This window comes from Gadus macrocephalus, chromosome 20 (genome assembly GCF_031168955.1).
Source record: "Gadus macrocephalus chromosome 20, ASM3116895v1".
NCBI lineage: Eukaryota > Metazoa > Chordata > Actinopteri > Gadiformes > Gadidae > Gadus > Gadus macrocephalus.
Window position 1 is genome coordinate 17,768,265 of NC_082401.1, and position 19,169 is coordinate 17,787,433.

Sequence of the window (19,169 nt, forward strand, 5' to 3'; positions counted from 1 at the left end):
GTTTGTATGAGTTTCACAGTGGTCTGTTCCCCATTGGCTCTACTAGGTATTGTGCTCTTCTGTGCTCTCTTTGGACCTCCCATATTTTGTCGCGGCTAGTGAACTGTGTTCTCTGGGACTTCCAGACCCGAGGAGAAGATCAAGATCCTGGAGAAGAGAGTGAACGAGCTGATTGCCGAAAGCTGCATCGCACATAGCCAGGGCTCCCTGCAGCTGGTCAGTATAGGAGACTTGCCTAGTCCCATATCTAGTCGACTAGGGGCAATCCTTTAGGAAGCATGAACACTGGACCAAAAGAAGCACAAACAGTGGATTTAGAGGACCATGTGCAGTGGGCCTAGTGAACCATGTTTAGTGGACTACTGCTGCAGGGTCAGCTCTTTAGGAATCCTGGCAATTGGACAAGGTTCCATACTTAAGGGACCACAGTAATGAAATCAAGCATTTAATGACCTCAAGGGAAACACAATAAAACTGGTTAGGTAGTCCAGTTTCTTAGTCAATCAGTTTCAGGCTGGAGTGTGAATAGGAGATATGGCCTTGAAAGGTTTGTTTGTGTCCCTGTGTGGGTGTCCAGGCCCTTGAGAAGGCCAAGGAGGCAGGCAGGAAGGAGCGGGCGCTGGTGAGACAGAGAGAACAGTCCGGAAACGCCGACCACATCAACCCTGACCTCACCTACGCTGTAAGCAATCAGATCTTTCGTCCTCACGGCGTTACCCATACTAAAGTCCTGACCCAAAACAGTACCTTGTCCCTGACATCAAAGCACGACCACGGCAAAAATAAAATTTTCCACATCAAACATTTCTCAAAGTTCACCATCTAAGATTTAAGTGCCAGTCCTATTTTCTGCTGTTTCTTAGCCCCTCTGGCTCTGTTCGGAGCCTGTTTGGAGGACCCACTACCTCAAGGAATGGCGCCAAACAGGGTGGAAGGGGGTATAGAAAGAATTCTTATCCTCTCCCACACACGCAGACTGACGGACTGCTTCCGTTTGCTGTTCGTATCCCCTCTAGGTGTTGTTTAACCTCGCCAACCATTATGCAAATAATGACATGTACCCGGAGGCTCTGAACACCTACCAGGTGATCGTGAAGAACAAGATGTTCACCAATGCAGGTGAGAGTCCATGCGGACACGGTACAGCCAACCGCCACCTGGCTCTCTGTAGTGACACAGTCAGACAAATAACGTTGGGATTAGGCTCCATGTGGCATCAAGACAGTGTGTGACACTATAGTTTAGGTCAATCAGAAACAGAGGTGCAATAATCTGTGACAAGCTCTTGTAATACTAGGTATCTACTGGTGTCTAGCATTGCTACTATCTACTTGTCTCTATTAGTATTACTTGCTATCTACTGGTCTCTAGTAATATAAGGTATCTATTGATCGCTAGTATCGCCAGGTATCTACTGGTTTCTAGTTAGACCTGTATCGACTGGTCTCTAGTAATACCTGGTATCAACTGGTCTTGAGGAATACCAGCTATCTCCTAGTTTCCCGTAAGTTTTCTAGTCTGACCTTGTGGCCGGTTCCCTGTGCTCCCCACTCCTACCAGGGAGGCTGAAGGTGAACATGGCCAACATCTACTTCAAGCAGAAGAACTACCCCAAGGCCATCAAGTTCTACCGCATGGCCCTGGACCAGATCTCCAACGCCCACAAGGAGACGCGGATCAAGATCCTGCAGAACATCGGCGTGGTCTTTGTCCGCATGGGCCAGTACTCGGACGCCGTCACCTCCTTCGAGCACATCATGAGCGAGAGCCCCAACGTGCGCACCGGCTTCAACCTGATCCTGTGCTACTACGCCACGGGGGACCGCGACCGCATGAAGAAGGCCTTCCAGAAGCTCATCGCCGTGCCGCTGGGCATCGGAGAGGAGGACAAGTACATCCCCACCAACGTGAGCCGCCAGCCTGCTCTCCCAGCTGGTCCAGAACTTGCCTCGCTACGGGGACCCCCCCTGTTTAACCATCAGGTGTGATGTGGATTAGCCGTTAGAATGGGTCCACCCTGTTTGGGACAACACAAGTGGCCGTGCCAACCTGGTGGTAAAATAGGGGCCCTTTAAAGAGTGGCTAGACTAGACTAGACTACTTTTATGACTTTGCTGTCATCTTGAGGTTAAATTCTCTCTCTCTCTCTCGCGCGCGCGCGCGCGCTCTCGTTCTCTTTCTCACACTCATAGGATGACACTCACGCCAATCTGGTCACCGAAGCGATCAAAAACGACAAGCTCCACCAGATGGAGAGGGAGAGGTAAAACACACTTCACTGCGACGCACGCACACACTTCTCTAAAGCGCCACAAACCCTCCAACCCCCTCTCTTACCCATCATTGCACAATCCCACTGTTCCCCCACTTCCTCTTCGGCCCTCCATTACAGGAAGTCTCTGGCGGAGAAGTTCATCATGACGTCAGCCAAGCTCATCGCCCCGGCCATCGAGAGCTCCTTTGCCGCGGGATTCGACTGGTTGGTTGTTCCGCCCACCGCCACCAGATGGGGCTCAGATAATTACATTCAATTGATCTTTGGATCTATTGAGATTAGCAATGGTTGATGAATACAATTGAATGGTCAATATGCCGGCTAGTTACTTGTTAAAATGTGGTGGTGGTGAGGGTTATTTCTAATGGTTAACGGGGATCGACTCCCAGCTCAAAGGGTGTGGGTTCCAACCCCATGTATGCCTCCTACCTGTAGGAATCCTTGAGCAAGATGTCGAACCCCTATCGGCTCCTTTCACATTTTTCAGTTTTGTCGTTTTTGGATTAAAGCTAAAATGACATGAAATAATGGGGGTTATGTTGAGGTTAAAGACCACTTGCAAATTAGTTATTGTCGTGTTCCGTAGGTGTGTGGACATGGTGAAGAGTTCCCAGTATGTGGAGCTGGCTAATGATTTGGAGATCAACAAAGCCATCACCTACCTCCGACAGAAGGACTTCAAACAGGTGAGGGCTTCTGTGCACGAGCACCACAAGTTTACAGAGCGAGCATGCTCCAGAGCAGCCTCTAGAGCAGTGTTTCTTAAAGGTGACGTATTATATCACCAGGTGTGAGTGTGATTAGCCGTTACCATCCGTATTGAAAATCTCCCTCTTCTGACATCACAAGTGGGCGTTTCCACCTAGATGTGTGCTGGATTGATCAGTCTACCAGCCTACCCAGTGGACTGTAGCAAACGTTGCTCCTCCTCTATCCGTCATGCATATAGGTGGACACGCCAACTTGTGATGTCAGAAGAGGCTGATTTTCAGCTTATAACGGCTCATAACACTCACAACTCGTGGTATTATGTGTCACCTTTAAACGCATGGGTCAGGGCCCAAAATGGGTGGGGATCACGTAGGAGGTGGGTCGCGACATGACAACGTACAGAACCCAACCACTGCAAACAATGAAAGGATCACCGATTCCAGGGTACTCTAGAGTTTCTGAGTTTGCGGCGGTTGGGTCCCATGATGTGATGTTCTCTAAAGCACCTTTGCTCTAGTAGAGGTTAAAATACATTTATTTTGATCTTGGCACAATTTGGATATTTCCTCCGAAGGTCAGGTACATTCTCATTATTTGTGTGATTATTTTCTGGGCAGCAGGTGTCAATTTCATAATCAGAAAGTTATCCCTTGATTGGCCAACTCCTTGAAACTCTCCCACCTCTCACTCACTCCATTCTTTAATATCTCTCTCTTTCTCCGTTTTATTGTCTCTCTCCATCTGCATGGCTCAGGTTGAGGTATGTGTGTCTTCGGTTTATTTTGTGTGTGTGTGTGTGTGTGTGTGTGTGTGTGTGTGTGTGTGTGTGTTTTGTGTCTTGTTTTTATGCACACTCTGCATGTTAACCCTAGCATCCCCCCTTAGCATCGTTAACGCTGTACTTCCTGTGTGTGTTGAACTATAGCTGTAGACTACCAAATAACATAAAATATAACAATAAAAGGACTTTGAAGTGTCTGCTAAATAACTCAACCTCCCTGGAGTGAAGTTCCACAGATATCCACCAGGTTGTGCTCCTGGGTCAGAGGGCGCAATTGAATGACAGTATAATTGTATTATCCTGCTAGCGATTATAAGTGTGATCTTTTTTTTTGACTGAAAAAAATCGATAGTAAACCTTCTAAGAAAACCAAAAGAAAGGCATGTCACTGTGTCGACATGCATGATAGGAAGCAGATGGGGGCGGTGAGACAGGCCCTGCCTTCATCCACTTACTGAAGCATCTGCAGTGTTTTATGAGGACATTGTTTCATTGAGTTGTCCATTGACATATGGAATGGACTGGACGGGGCACACCAACATAACATTTTCATTTGTTTCAATGACACACGCTCACCTAGCACATCGTTTTGACTGGTAGGGAAACATTTCTGTATTGGCTATTCAGAAGCAGGACAATTTGAAACATAAGGAATCTATATTAAAAAAAAAAGTGTTTAGGTAAAATTCATATTTCCTACACTGACAAGCTAACCAATAAGGTGAAACACTGTAGCGTAATAGATAACCCCCCAGACCTCCCCTGGCTTCAGGTAATACACACTGACATGGAAACCCTGGGGTTAAAGGTCAGGCTGAGGTTGCACCCTGACGGGCGTCTCTGTTTCTTTTTCCAGGCGGTCGAGTCGCTTAAGATGTTTGAAAAGAAGGACAGCCGGGTGAAGAGCGCCGCCGCCACCAACCTCTCCTTCCTCTACTTCCTGGTGAATGACTGTAGTGTGGTGCCATGCTCATCACCACCACTAGGGGAGCACTGCTTTTTAATCTGAATTAAAAGTCCAAGTTTGCATAAATCCATGATTATATTTTAAATACCTTAAGAGTATTTAGTCCTATGTCTTATATATATATTACGACCACTTATAAAAAATCTGCAATATATAAATTCATTATTTATCTTTCGACGTTTTGATTTATAACACTCCTCCAAAGCCCAGCCATTCCCCATCTAACCTTTGACCTCTGGGCGGGGACCTTCCAGGAGAAGGACTACGAGCAGGCGGACCGCTACGCCGACCTGGCCATGAGCGCGGACCGCTACAACCCCGCGGCCCTCATCAACAAGGGCAACACCTGCTTCGTGAGGCAGGACTACGACAAGGCGGAGGAGTTCTACCGGGAGGCCCTGAGGAACGACTCCTCGTGCACCGAGGCCCTCTACAACCTGGGTGAGCTCCCGCAGCCCGGGGACGTGTGGTCACCACTGGAGACACAGCCCGTACACTGGGCAGAAGGGCTCGCACAGAGTGGGGGAGTTTCTATGGTTTATTGGTCAGCAATGGGGAGTGTGGTTATTAGTAGGTCACCGAACGAGTCCATGGCCATAACTTGGTTTGGGATAGCATGATTGACAGGTGTTTGTCGATGGACGTTTTTATTGGACGTTATTATTTGCAACCCACAGAAGACGATTCACATTGTGTGTACAACCATTCACAAATGATTGGTATTTGTGCTTCGTAAAATGATATCCCCCATGGCTAATTCACAATCCATAAATACCGGTACACATCTTTAAGTTATAAAATGTGTGATTTTGTTTTTGTGAATCATCTTCTGTGGGTTACACATATTAGAGTCCAATAAAAACGTCCATCTTTGCGGCCGCCCTCCTGGCCAGGTCTGACCTATAAGAGGCTGAACCGACTGGAGGAGGCCCTCGATGGGTTCCTGAAGCTCCACGCCATCCTGAGGAACAGCTCCCAGGTCATGTTCCAGCTGGCCCACCTGTATCCTTGTGTCTTATTGGGTGGTCGTCATTGCGTGTGTATTATTGTCTTATAGGGTTAGGGTTAGTGTGTGCTTTGTGTGTTTGTCCTTGAGATTGTTTATCTGTGTGTTTTATTATTCTGTTATAGTGTGTGTGTATGTTATATTGTGTTAGTTCTTGAGTGTGTGTTTGCGTGTGTGTGTGTTATTGGTTTTTATTACACGGGTCATCTCAATGCTGTGGAACGCTCCGATCACTTGCATGGGCTCTTCATAACTTCCGTCTGTGAATTATATTTGAATTGTCAATTGTCAAAAGACACACCATGTGAAGTTATCTTTTCGTTTTGGCAGTAAGCCGTGTAATAAGCGGGCTAATGTATAGAACGTCGCCGGTCATTATCGAAAATAAGCCAATTCTGTCGGGGGCCCTTATTTTCCTGATAATGACCGGCGTTGCACACATTATCCCTTACATAGTGAGTGTGTACATTATTGTGTGTTGGTCCTTGAGACCGTATTTGTATGTGTGTGTATTATTGTGTAACAGAGTGTGTGTGTTGGTCCTTGAGACTATGTATTTTGTGTGTGTGTGTATTATTGTGTAACAGAGTGTGTGTGTTGGTCCTTGAGACTATGTATTTTGTGTGTGTGTGTATTATTGTGTAACAGAGTATGTGTGTCTGTGTGTTGGTCCTTGAGACTGTATTTTGTGTGTGTGTGTATTATTGTTTAACAGAGTGTGTGTGTGTGTGTGTGTGTGTGTGTGTGTGTGTGTGTGTGTGTGTGTGTGTGTGTGTGTGTGTGTGTGTGTGTGTGTGTGTGTGTGTGTGTGTGTGTGTGTGTGTGTGTGTGTGTGTGTATTGGTCCTTGAGACTATGTATTTTGTGTGTCTGTGTATTATTGTATGTTACTAGTCCTTGACCCCCCCCCCCCCCCCAGCTATGAGCTCCTGGACGACCCCCAGCAGGCCATGGATTGGCTGATGCAGCTGATCAGCGTGACCCCCACTGACCCCCAGGTGCTGGCCAAGCTGGGGGGGCTCCATGACTTAGAGGGAGACAAGCCCCAGGCCCTGCAGTACTACTCAGAGGTACACACACCCGCTGGGGTCTGGGTGGGACTGCTCTGGTCTGGGGAACACTGGCCTTGGTTGGACTGGTCTAGTCTTGGTTAGACTGGTCTGGGTTTGACTGCTCTGGTCTGGGTTAGACTGGTCTTGGTTAGACTGGTCTAGTCTTGGTTAGACTGGTCTGGTCTAGGTTAGACTGGTCTAGTCTTGGTAAGACTGGTCTGGTCTGGGTAACACTGGTCTTGGTTGGACTGGTCTAGTCTTGGTTAGACTGGTCTGGTCTGGGTTAGACTGGTCTAGTCTTGGTTAGACTGGTCTGGTCTGGGTTAGACTGGTCTAGTCTTGGTTAAACTGGTCTGGTCTGGGTTTGACTGCTCTGGTCTGGGTAACACTGGTCTTGATTAGACTGGTCTAGTCTTGGTTAGACTGGTCTGGTCTGGGTTAGACTGGTCTAGTCTTGGATAGACTGGTCTGGTCTGGGTTTGACTGCTCTGGTCTGGGTAACACTGGTCTGGGTTAGACTGGTCTAGTCCTGGTTAGACTGGTCTGGTCTGGGTTGGACTGGTCTGGGTTAGACTGGTCTAGTCTTGGTTAGACTGGTCTGGTCTGGGTTAGACTGGTCTGGTTTGAGTCAGACCTGTCTTGGTTAGACTGGTCTATGTTAGACTGGTCTATTCTGGGTTAGACTGGTCTGGTTTGGGTTTGACTGGTCTGGTCTGAGTTAGTCTGGTCTGGTCTGAACTGGTCCTGGTCTGGTCTGATTTTGATCTGGTCTATGGTTTGGTCCGGACTGGACCTACTGTGAAAGTATGTGGCATTTCAGGGGTATATAATGGTAAACATAAGTTACACAGTAAATATTGAGTACTGTACCAAATGTAGCAGTTTTAATACTCTATATTGCAACAAAGTTATCCTTTGGCTCAATATCTTGAGTATATTTTATTCCTGGTGAATGTATCCGAGGTACGTTCTGTTCTCGATGCTAATTGGGGCAGCCTTCCACCTCTGACGTCATGATCGTTGTCTAGCTCTGTTCTGGTGTGGAAACTTGGATATTACATAACTGGACCCAGATGAGTCTAAGATGTCCTCTGTGTCTGTCCAGTCCTTCAGACACTTCCCGTCCAACATGGCGGTGATCGAGTGGCTCGGGGCGTACTACATCGAGACCCAGTTCTGTGAGAAGGCCATCCAGTACTTTGAGAGAGCGATGCTCATCCAGTGAGTAACTGTTTACTGCACACTGGGTCACCACGGCAACTGCACCGTCTGTTTACTACACAATGGTAACCATGGTAACTAAACTGCCTGTTCACTACACACTGGTAACCATGGTTACTACCACTGTCTCTTCAGTGCCCACTGGTAAGCAGCATGATAGCCACACTGTGTTCACAACCCAATGGTAACCATGGTTACCACACTGTTCACTACCATGTACACTCCCTAGTGCAGTAAGCATATACCATTCTGTGTCGTTGTGTGTTCTCTCAGGCCGACCCAGGTCAAGTGGCAGCTGATGGTGGCTAGCTGTTACAGGAGAAGTGGTCAGTCTGTTTGTATAAGTATTAGCAGCATGTAAAGTATAAGCAGCATGGGAATAACTACCATATAAAGTGTTAGCAGCATGTCAAGTATTAGCATGTCAAGTATTAGCAGCATGTAATGTACTGTACTAGCATGTAAAGTATAAGAAGCATGTACAAGTAGAGTGTAAAGTATTGGTAAATAAAGTATGACAGAGTCTGTAATATTGTGAGTGTTTTTCTTCACAGGCAACTACCAACAGGCCCTGGAGACTTACAAGGACATCCACCGCAAGTTCCCAGAAAACATAGAATGTAATCACACCGCAACACTAGAAACACACCTGCTACACCTTTAATAACGCAATAATGTATATCAAAGCTAAATGTGGATAGTATTGTGTGTATCCAGGTCTTCAGGCTGTGTACTGACGGTGTGTGTATTCATGTGTGTATTGATCTGTGTATCCAGGTCTACAGGTTGTGTACTGATGGTGTGTGTATTCACGTGTGTGTATGGATGTGTGTATCCAAGTCTTCAGGCTGTGTACTGACGGTGTGTGTATTAATGTGTGTATGGATGTGTGTATCCAGGTCTTCAGGCTGTGTAGTGACAGTGTGTGTATTCATGTGTGTATGGATGTGTGTATCCAGGTCTTCAGGCTGTGTACTGATGGTGTGTGTATTCATGTGTGTATCCAGGTCTCCGGTTCCTGGTCAGGCTGTGTACTGACATGGGGATGAAGGAGGTTCAGGAGTACGCCACCAAGATGAAGAAAGTAGAGAAAATGAAGGAGATCAGAGAACAGGTACAACACACACACACACACACACACACACACACACACACACACACACACACACACACACACACACACACACACACACACACACACACACACACACACACACACACACACACACACACACACACACACACACACACACACACACACACACGACAAATGACTGTTATACAAAACTAATGTAATCTATTTTTAATTCTTCCTCCCTCCAGAGGGTGAGGTCGGGGAGGGAGGGCAGTGCCAGAGCGCGCCGGGAGGGGCGAGAGGGGAGCGCAGGCAGTGGTAAGTAACCACGACGCCGGCCCATAAACCGCCAGGAAACACTTGCATGTGACCTAGAAGGGCCAACGGTGTGCTATTGTCATTGTAATATATATACAGTATGTGTGTTGTCAATTACTTCCTCTCACATCGGCATCAGAAACATTGTCCTCTTCTATTTCTCGGTTTCTTCCTATTCTATGCTTCCTGCTTCCTGTTTCCTGTGTTTGGTTGTGATGGTGGACAGGCCACGCCCCCTCGCCTGTTCTCACTCCTCCAAAGAAGGAGAGAGACCTCTCTGGTACCTCACTGCTTTATCTCTTACTGTCTCTGGTTCTATATCTCTCACTCTCTTTCACTCTCTCCCTCTCTTACTGTCTCCCTGTACGTCTTGGCTGCTCTGTCTTTTATCTTTTTCTGCACGTATCTCCATTCAGTTCGAAAGGCTTCATTGCCATGGAAATGGAGACTAAATTAAGTGTAAACATTGAGATAGGGTGGTCAGGTTTTTCCTCTCTCCCTATAGTAGTATGATGATGTACTGTAGTACTGCGTGGTTAGATATATAGATGCATATGATCTCACACACGACCAATCAAATGAAGGCTTGATGTATTTGATTCTTTTTTCCCATGATGCTACAGGAGTGGATGTGAAACCAGGTGAGAGATGCGCTAAATTGATCAGATGGATGATTGATCAAACTCATTGATAACTCGGCTGACTAAACAGATAACTGACTGGGTTTTGTGTTTGCAGGGTACAATATAAATGCATTTCTATATCCCGGCATGAACATAACTCTCTCTCTCTCCCTCTCTCTCACTTTTCTGTCAATGTTTGCACTAGTCACTGTATTGGGAGCGAGAGCGAGATGGGAGAAAGTAAGATACCCTGAAAGGGAGGGGGAGAGAGAGGGTAATATTGTAGGCCAGAGCGGCTGGTGTGAGATATCTGAGAATACTTTGAGCTCTGCCGAGATTTTTCTCCAAAGCCTGTGAAGTCTGTATCGGTGACCTGGAATCGGCCTCTATTTATCACTCCCTTCTCCATCCCTTCATCAATTCTTCATCCCCCCCCTCCATCCACCCATACCCATCTCTCTGTCCATCAATCCATCCATCCAGGCTCTCTGTGTAGAAATGTAAAAAGATGGAGAGATGGGGAGGGAAATACAGGGAGAGGGGAAAAGAGAGTTTTGGAGATGGAAGGATTGAGGGAGGGAGACAGAGGTGGAGAGATAGATGGTCGTAAAGGGAGGGAGATTTAAGTAGTGAGAGGAAGACAGAGATAGGGAGAAGGAGACTTAAGGAAGAGAGATGGAGATGGAGGTAGAGAGAGGAAGACGAAGGTAGAGAGGGAGATGTTTGTAGAGAGAGGTTAACAGAGGTAGAAAAAGGTGTGGCAATGAAGTGAGATAGATGTAATATTATCACAGTTCCATGTGCAGCAGAACCCTGAACAGCAGACAGAACCTTTAAATGAGTTACAGCATCCTGTATACCCCACTAATCTACACTACAGCAATAACAATACCTCCAATACATCAATTATCAATTCCTATCCCCGATATCCACAGTATCAGCGCTCAGTGTTGTGGAAAGTATCATCAGCTGAATGAGGCAATAAAGCCACGCATCTGTTCAGCATTACAAACACACACACACACACACACACACACACACACACACACACACACACACACACACACACACACACACACACACACACACACACACACACACACACACACACACACACACACACACACACTCTGATAAGAAGTTGTGCTGCTCCTGTTGGGCTGCTGCTTGCTGAGTTTCTTTGGCGACCAGGGGTATTACGGTGTGTCTGGGCTGAAGCTCCGCCCCTAGAACGTCCCCAGAACATACTGAACCCAATGGGTCATTACACACGATACTGATACAGAGAGGACACTGGTGGGTGCAGCTTTAAACACTAACACTAACTCTTCCTGCTGTTCACTCATTATCACTTAATAATAATTGTATCACTCTGTCTGTCCAGACAGTGGAAACAGTAGCCAGGGCAACAGTTCCCGTGGTGACCGTCTGAGCACCAAGCTGAGGTCCCTTCCTGGTTCCAACGAACCCTACGAGTCCAGCGGCCAGAGAGATCTAGGTAGAGGGACTCTGACTACCCACTCTTTACTCACTCACTCACCAGAGAGGTGGCTAGAAGTGCAACTAGTGTCTGGTTGGTCATTAAATGAACAGTAAAGTAATAATAAATTAACAGTAACTAAAAGTAACAGTGAAACAGTGAAGAAAATCGATTTACTGGTAACATTACAGTACAATAACAGTTACATAATAGTAACGCAACAAGAGGACATAATAGTGCCAACAGTGATCACTGATTTGTCTCTCTCTCTGTGTCGCCCCCTGGTGGCTCCAGACGCCTCCTACGTGGACCCGCTGGGCCCTCAGACGGAGAGACCGAAGACGGCCGCTAAGAAGCGGGGGGATGAGAGCGACTTCGCGGACGAAGAGCTAGGAGATGACCTACTACCCGAGTGACGGCGTGTTGTGTGTTCTATTTTTTTATATTTATTATAACGTCTGCTCTCATTAAAAAAAAAAAAAAAATAGCTAGACTTTATATAACTGATCTGAACCGCCATGTTTGTTGGACGTTTATTTTACAAACACGTTTTGACAAGGCCATTTGTTTATATATAGAGTAGGCTAACTTCTTATATATAGCCCAGACATTATGGACTACTCGCAGAGATTACGTTTCGTTTCCAACTGTTATTTTTTAGTGCAACAACTCCAGCCTCACTTCCTTCAGACACAGAGCAATTCCTGCAGGACTGTGAGACACACGTGGGTGTTGAGGGGTTCCGCTGTTTGTTTTTCCACCTTATGGCCGTCAGGATTTCCGTCTTCTGGGAATCTGGTGGAACCTCAGCAGAAGGTTTCCAACTTAAATCCAACCAGACTCACGGACGCAGTGGGTCTCTATAGATATACGCTCTCGTCTTTCCATTACCCTTCCTCGTTCGCCCTGACGCACATGTATAGCCCATAAATCTAGAAATATTTTGATTAAACATTTTTTTAAATAATAACCGCTGTATCTCTTGTTTTCCTATTTCTTTCCTATTTATTATTGCTGTGACTAGACGTTTGTTTCCAGCCGAAATCTGAACGGAACATATCCGAGCCTCTCTTGGCTGCTGCATACCTCCACATCTTGTTCCGATGATGGGGAGGAGGAGGGAGCGGGGAAGAGAGGAGGAGGACAGACCGACAGCGGTGCGCGCGGAGCCAAGTCTCTCCGTCTCGTGTGTGGGCTACATCTTCTCTGTCCTCGCTCACGCGACGCGTCGTGGGTTTGTTCTTTATTTAGCGAGGTGCAGTTTCCTTCACGGTCGGGTCTCGAGTGTCGCGGTTACGGTTCGATTTTAGATTCCGTGAGGAAAAGCGTGCGCGAAACAGCTCCGTTGCGCAATTGGACACAAACTTATAGCCTACTCTTCCACATTGGAACTACGGGAATTGTTTAATATCCTATATTTAGTAAAGTTGTAAAGTAGTGTGTGTTGTTGTTGGAGCTCTCCGTCACTCACCGGAGTAGACTACGGTGAACGGACACCGGGTCTCCATGTGGTGGTTGAAACGGCGCGCGACGCTGCTCCGGCTGGGCGTGCTCGTGCTGCTCCTCTACCTGCTCCAGGTCGCGGCGGCGGACGTGACGCGCGCGGGGCGCGTGAAAAAGAAGAAGCCTGTGCTTGTGGCGTCCTCGCGGACCCGCCGGTGTCTGGACCTCCAGGAGGAGATCCTCGAGCAGATGCTCGGTCGCCTATCGGTGGGGGTCCTCCAGGCTTTTCACCAAACACTGCAGATCGCGCCCAGCGAACGGCACAACCTCACCTGCCCCGCGGCCGGCCGCCTACTCCAAAGTGACTCCAAGACCCGCGTGCCGGTCAACCTGCTCAGCCTATCTCCCTGGGCCTACCGGTAGGACTACTAAGATACTTGTTCTGTCATTTATCGGACGCTTTGGTCCGTTACATAGTGAGTTCAGAGACATGTCATCAAGGAGCAGGGTTGACAGATGAGTCGGGTCATTAAGGATCAGCTATGGGTTGCACGGTGCAGAGACGGGTCATTAAGGATCAGCTATGGGTTGGAGAGTGCAGAGACGGGTCATTAAGGATCAGCTATGGGTTGTTGGACAGTGCAGGGACGGGTCATTAAGGATCAGCTATGGGTTGGACAGTGGAGAGACGGGTCATTAAGGAGCAGCTATGGGTTGGACAGTGGAGAGACGGGTCATTAAGGAGCAGCTATGGGTTGGAGGACAGTGGAGACACTGGCCATTAGGAGTAGGTACAGGGGTTAGGAGGACTTATACTTATATGTCTTGGAAGCATTAGGAATTCCACACAGTCGGCAAGATTTTGGCACTGACACCGATATGAGCATTGCAATGTATATAGATTTGGCGGAAAATGTATAACAAACACGTGCGTAAAAACTGCTTTTATGTGTAGTCCCATACTTAATTTTCCTTGTTTTCGGTTACTCCTTTGCAAAGTTTGAGGCGGCCTGAAATTTAAGAATTTCATTGCCATCAATGGCTTCTGTTATTTTCTAATGCGCGTGTAACAAATAGCCTACTTTTTCTGCTGCTCATATTTTTTTAGCATCTCCCACGACCCCTTGAGGTACCCGCGCTTCATCCCCGAGGCCTACTGCCTGTGCACGGGCTGTCTGACGGGACCCGGCGGCAAGGAGAGCGTGCGGCACCGCAGCACGCCCGTCTACACGCCCTCCGTCATTCTGCGACGCACGGGTGCGTGCGTCGCGGGCCGCCACTCCTACGTGGAGAGCTATGTGTCCTTGGCCGTGGGGTGCACGTGCGTCCCGCTGCTCGCCGAGGACCGAGAGGCGCAGAGCGGGAACCAGAGTTTGGACAGAGTTGCTCCTAAACATGGAGGAGAGACTGGAGTGACTAACGGTAACAAGATTGTATATAAAACCACCACTGGAGGGCTGGTATAAAACCATAGTGGGAAACGCCTGCGTTATTCAAACTAATCTCAAAAATACTACGAGGAGATTTGTTGGAATAAAAAGCAGCAGACAAGTGGTCCTCATGGATAAACATAAATAGTAACTAAGCTTGGCCTGACGGCTAATAAGTAATATGATTATTGATTGCTCTTTGAATCTTGGATCGTATTTTTAGGAAGAGAGAAAATACATAAATTGACACACAACATTCGATGCAGGCCATGCATGACAACTATATATCGATTATAGATATATAAGCCTATAATATATTACAAACACACCAGTCGACAAAAGGTTACAGTTGATGTCTGTCACCATGCTTTAAGTATTGTATATACAGTACTACTCAACACATAAACAGATGCTACTAGGTTACTATACAACAGAACTGCAGTAAATTATTAAGCAGGAGGGAAATCGCCTCAAAGAGCTACCCTCGGTCACAACAGCCCAGACCCTCAATATAGAGGCACGAATGAATGAAGCTATACGATACCTTTCTACGATGTCAATTACTAATAGCCAAGAGATTCTTCACACTGAATATTATGAATCGGGCAGTGATGAGTCAGATACCTCAATGAGACTTTTATTAAAATCACTTTATTGAATCAATATTGTGTCAGAAGATCTTTTAGTGTCTTTCAGTCTGTTGGTTGTTCTGTGTGGCAACCTTCGGTACGTTACAGTCCTAGGAAGGGGAGCGACCAGCCTCCCTGGTGGAACGCAGAGACTCTGATCACCGATCGATTCAGAAACTAGAGAACTTTCCATTCTGTTCTGCATTTCTTTCATGGGTCAAGGCGCAGTCCGCGCAGGTAACTTTTCAGCCTTCGACGGTCGACGATCGCTCGGGTTTCATGGTGTCACGCTCCCCCAAACCAATCGGGGGGCTATACCGTCAGAAACCGCCTGACCCAGGAAAGGATAGAGTGAGGACAGAGGCTGACCCCCCCCCCCCTGGCTCAGCACGAGAGGAGGCGGGAGTCGTAGCTGGTGAAGCAGCGGAACTCGTTGGCCAGGTTCTTGTTGTGTTTGGGGAGGAAGCCGCACCTCCTCAGTCCCAGAAGCTCTTCGGCGTGCTCCTCCATGATGGCTCCTGCAGGAGCGAGGACAAGGGAGAGGGGAGGAAGGGAGAGGGGAGAGGTGAGGTGTGATGGGAGAGTTGGAGGATGGAGGAGGGGAAAGTGGTGGTGCGAGGAGAGATGGACGGTAGGGGGACGCAGAAGAGAGGAGGTGAGAAAATTGAGAGGAAAGGAGAGGAGGAGAAGGATAGAACGAGACATGAGCAGAGGAGTTGTAGTTTAATTAATAAGAGCAAGAAACACGGTCCACACTGTCTGATGCAACTAATAGTATCCCCACTCACTCATACTGTATATATTCGCTGTATGAAGGCGTGTCTGTGGCGTGTTAAGGCTCATGGCCTCCAGGCTGGACGGGTCTCACCTGTGCAGAGCAGCACCTTTCCCTTGCTCAGGTACTTCACCGTCTGGGTGACCTTCGAGAGACACTCGAGGGCGAGGTAGGGGGGGTCCACCAGCACAATGTCGAAGGCCCCCTGCAGGGCCGCGGGCAGTGCCAGCGGATGGTTGTAGTCGTAGAAGAGGAAGTCATCGCCGTAGGCGGCGAAGCGCCGGTCGTACTCTAGCAACACGGCCGAGATCCGGTCAGAACCCTCGACGAGTCCCTGCTTCAGCTTCTGGTACACACTGGGGGCGCTCACGCACGCTATCCTGACACACACAAACGCACGCACACTCACACAGATTTAGGATTACATTACATACTGGACCAATTTAAAAAATGTTAGTCTCTTCGACTGAAAATGATCAGAAACTAGGTTAAAAAAATCCACTTGTTCTGATTTAATTCAATCCCGACCCGAAAACAATCAATACAGTTCCCTAATCAAATGTAATAATAATTATAGATAACAATGTTAGAAGGACTCACCGCCCACCATCTCCCGCCTCTTGGACCACCTCCTCAGCCAACCGGGTGGCAGTTACATCGTCATACCAGAACTGACTCATACCCTGAACACACACACACACACACACACACACACACACACACACACACACACACACACACACACACACACACACACACACACACACACACACACACACACACACACACACACACACACACACCTTGTCATTCACATTCCTCCTTTGATTTTAACGATGTATTGTAGCTTCTATGTCAGAGCTCTATAAATATTTTGATTTGACTTCACCCCCATGACAAGGTGTCCGTACCAAGGAGGGCGTGTTAGCCCTGTGTCTGTGTGTACTGTGTTTGTTTGCGTGTGTTCCTACCCAGTCCTCTCCTACTGCTCCCACAGAGAATTTGTCTGCAGAGGCAGCAGTGGGGGCGTCGGGGTGGGATGTCTCGTTGTAGAACTCCTGCAGTGCAGCCAGCGTGTCCGCAGACAGCCGCGGCACGTCATCATCGCTGTCACTCATCTCCTGAAAGCAAGTGACCAGACTGAAGCAGAGCTCAAACATCCACCATCAGGAGTCAACTTTATGTACACTCTTTGTTAGATGATTTATCCACAGCGTCTTTAAATACTTTGAGACATTTCTTAGCAAAATTTTACAAATATGGTAAGGTTACACGTTGAGCTAAACAGGAGATTGAACCCCTTGCCCAATGCTCTGGCAGTGTTAATGCTATGCCTGCCAATGTTAATTTTAGGCAGACTCAGACCCTAATGAGAAGGTGACATGCATTCAGTGTGAGTGTTCAACCCCCCCCCCCCCCACCCCATCTGACAATCATTTCACTAACAATAAATACATAATTTTTCTAGAAATTGTTTTTTAATTTGTATTGAAACAAAGACTATATCATATTGACCAAACAGTGAAAGATCAAGTAATAGCAGATATAATTAAGGTAAAAAAAAACATTGTTTCAGTGTCTAACCACATTGGGACAGTCCACCATATCATCCAGCAATGACAAATGCATCATAAAATACAGATATTGTCCAATCTGCAAAAATCTGTGCCAGAAGCAGGTAAGCAATAAAAATCTGAGCAAAAACAACATTTTAAATGTTCAGTAAGGCAATAAGGGAGTGTAGGAGTCATATTTTCTGAAAGCTATACAAGTGTGGCTTACATGACATGATGGCAGGAAAGAAACTATGACTTATTCTTAAAAATTAGGGAGAACCTCAAAGATCCGAGTGGCAAATGGCCCACAGTACCGTGGTCAGAAAACATGACATGAACGTTTTTGTCTTCATACAAAGCATCACCTTACTTTGCAGGCCCAACACAGGGCATCAACCATGCATCCAAATCCCAAAAGAAAAAAATAGGTTTACAGTCTGTTACTTCAATCTTGGAGTTGCAGCAATCCAGATCAAACCATGTTCAGAATGTTATGTGTGTATGCGCTGAGATTTGGGAAATGCTATGAAGTGAAGTGCATGCACTTTGATAGAGCTAAAACTGATTGGCCACTTGATCATTCTCTCGCCTTGTGGCTTAGAACCTCTCAGCAGATAATTCTTCTTTATGAGAATGAAGAATGTCGACCCACACCATCGAAATATTTGTAAGTCACAGTAATAATGAACAATTTGTCCTAAAAAGGTCAAAACATTCCGCAATCTAATTTGGCTAACGTATCAATTTGCTTGCGGATATAATCTGCGTTATCAAATGCACAAAACACTGCTCCTTTGGTTTTATTTGTGTAATAACGATGTTTAAGGTGCACAACACCACTTACTGTACCAGTTTGTATCATCATGACTTTATGGAAGATATTGAATATTAATCCTGCTGCTATAAATCCCTGTAATTGTTCGTCCCATGCTTCAGCGCCCGTAAAAAAAAAGTCTCAAATCACCTTGGAAGGATCCCTATGCCAGGCAGTGTGTATGCCTTGCTCTACCAGTTGAGCCCCTTAACTATGGCAACCAGTTGAACTAGAATGGTAGGCGGCGAGGTCTTCAATCTTCTGGTATGCGAGACTATAAATTAGGTTAAGATTTAAAACATCTATAAAACATATCAAAGCACTACGTGCCAGTTTAGGTCGTTTATTACAGCTGAACATTACTAATTTTCATACATTTTCAATACGAGGTATTTGACGGACTCAATGTCGATTTATAGTAATGTCAGTGGACAGAGATCAATGATAGATGGATCCATACTTTAAGTAAAAATGTAAGTTTTTAACCTAAGGCCAGGTTTCTTGGGTCTTTAAAGACAGGAGGTGTGTTTATTATGTTATCCGGTCTCAAATGTCAAACCCAACCACTGGTCAATGTGTCGATCCCATAATAACGAACCTTTTGTTCAGTTGAAACCTAGTAATTGGATAATAACACATCTACCGTATCCAAACAATCACAACACGTGAATCGGCGCGCACTGATGACGTAGAGAGAGAAGACTACGGCTTCCACAGAGGGTCAAAATGAGCTCCTTTTCTTTTACATCAGTTTTCCGACAACCAAAACCACTGCTGTAGTGTAGTAAAACGTGTTCATTTATGTGTAATTGGATAAACAATAGACGGGAATATAACGATTGATTAACATAATCATTAGTTAAAGGTATGAGTGAGCTCTTTATTGGTCAGACATTCGCAAATCCCAGGTTGAAATCATGAACGTGTAAGAACAAGTTAAAAAAATTCGACTGGAAGTGAGTGTTCAAAAAAGGTTATTGTGCCTTCTTTGAAAGCGCTCCGAAGAATTGTCAA

General features: G+C 46.6%; 3 protein-coding genes across 16 annotated transcripts in view; 2 read left to right on the forward strand and 1 right to left on the reverse strand.

Moving 5' to 3' along the window:
- ift88 (intraflagellar transport 88 homolog) overlaps nt 1-12,478 on the forward strand; it is a 15,212-nt gene extending 2,734 nt beyond the window's left edge. The window contains exons 7-26 of one of the 4 annotated variants that reach the window (XM_060039589.1): nt 126-216; nt 578-682; nt 1,017-1,119; nt 1,561-1,907; nt 2,193-2,263; nt 2,393-2,479; nt 2,862-2,961; nt 4,624-4,710; nt 4,989-5,175; nt 5,628-5,736; nt 6,659-6,809; nt 7,897-8,012; nt 8,286-8,338; nt 8,567-8,632; nt 9,020-9,126; nt 9,336-9,405; nt 9,632-9,685; nt 10,029-10,046; nt 11,413-11,526; nt 11,803-12,478. In XM_060039589.1, the coding sequence (XP_059895572.1) occupies nt 126-216; nt 578-682; nt 1,017-1,119; nt 1,561-1,907; nt 2,193-2,263; nt 2,393-2,479; nt 2,862-2,961; nt 4,624-4,710; nt 4,989-5,175; nt 5,628-5,736; nt 6,659-6,809; nt 7,897-8,012; nt 8,286-8,338; nt 8,567-8,632; nt 9,020-9,126; nt 9,336-9,405; nt 9,632-9,685; nt 10,029-10,046; nt 11,413-11,526; nt 11,803-11,924 (2,158 nt within the window). In that variant the 3' untranslated portion in view covers nt 11,925-12,478. The remainder of the gene's footprint in view (nt 1-125; nt 217-577; nt 683-1,016; nt 1,120-1,560; nt 1,908-2,192; nt 2,264-2,392; nt 2,480-2,861; nt 2,962-4,623; nt 4,711-4,988; nt 5,176-5,627; nt 5,737-6,658; nt 6,810-7,896; nt 8,013-8,285; nt 8,339-8,566; nt 8,633-9,019; nt 9,127-9,335; nt 9,406-9,631; nt 9,686-10,028; nt 10,047-11,412; nt 11,527-11,802) is intronic. The other 3 variants (XM_060039590.1, XM_060039591.1, XM_060039592.1) reach the window with 3 other exon arrangements.
- Nucleotides 12,479-12,620: 142 nt separating this feature from the next.
- il17d (interleukin 17d) lies at nt 12,621-15,044 on the forward strand. The gene is made up of 2 exons (XM_060039593.1): nt 12,621-13,370; nt 14,060-15,044. Exons 1-2 carry the CDS (start codon nt 13,015-13,017, stop codon nt 14,415-14,417), a joined length of 714 nt encoding a protein of 237 aa, XP_059895576.1. The 5' UTR covers nt 12,621-13,014; the 3' UTR covers nt 14,418-15,044.
- Nucleotides 15,011-18,863, reverse strand: eef1akmt1 (EEF1A lysine methyltransferase 1). Of its 11 annotated transcripts, none has more exons than XM_060039600.1 (6): nt 18,754-18,862; nt 18,306-18,429; nt 16,757-16,903; nt 16,386-16,468; nt 15,879-16,165; nt 15,011-15,528 (listed from the first exon to the last, which is right to left on the reverse strand). In XM_060039600.1, exons 3-6 carry the CDS (start codon nt 16,901-16,903, stop codon nt 15,395-15,397), a joined length of 651 nt encoding a protein of 216 aa, XP_059895583.1. In that variant the 5' UTR covers nt 18,306-18,429; nt 18,754-18,862; the 3' UTR covers nt 15,011-15,394. The 11 variants fall into 11 exon arrangements, with proteins under 11 accessions (XP_059895583.1, XP_059895580.1, XP_059895585.1 ...); XM_060039597.1 differs by having other exon boundaries at nt 16,757-16,906; XM_060039602.1 differs by having other exon boundaries at nt 18,306-18,416; nt 18,754-18,844.
- Between the last annotated feature and the right edge of the window lie 306 nt (nt 18,864-19,169).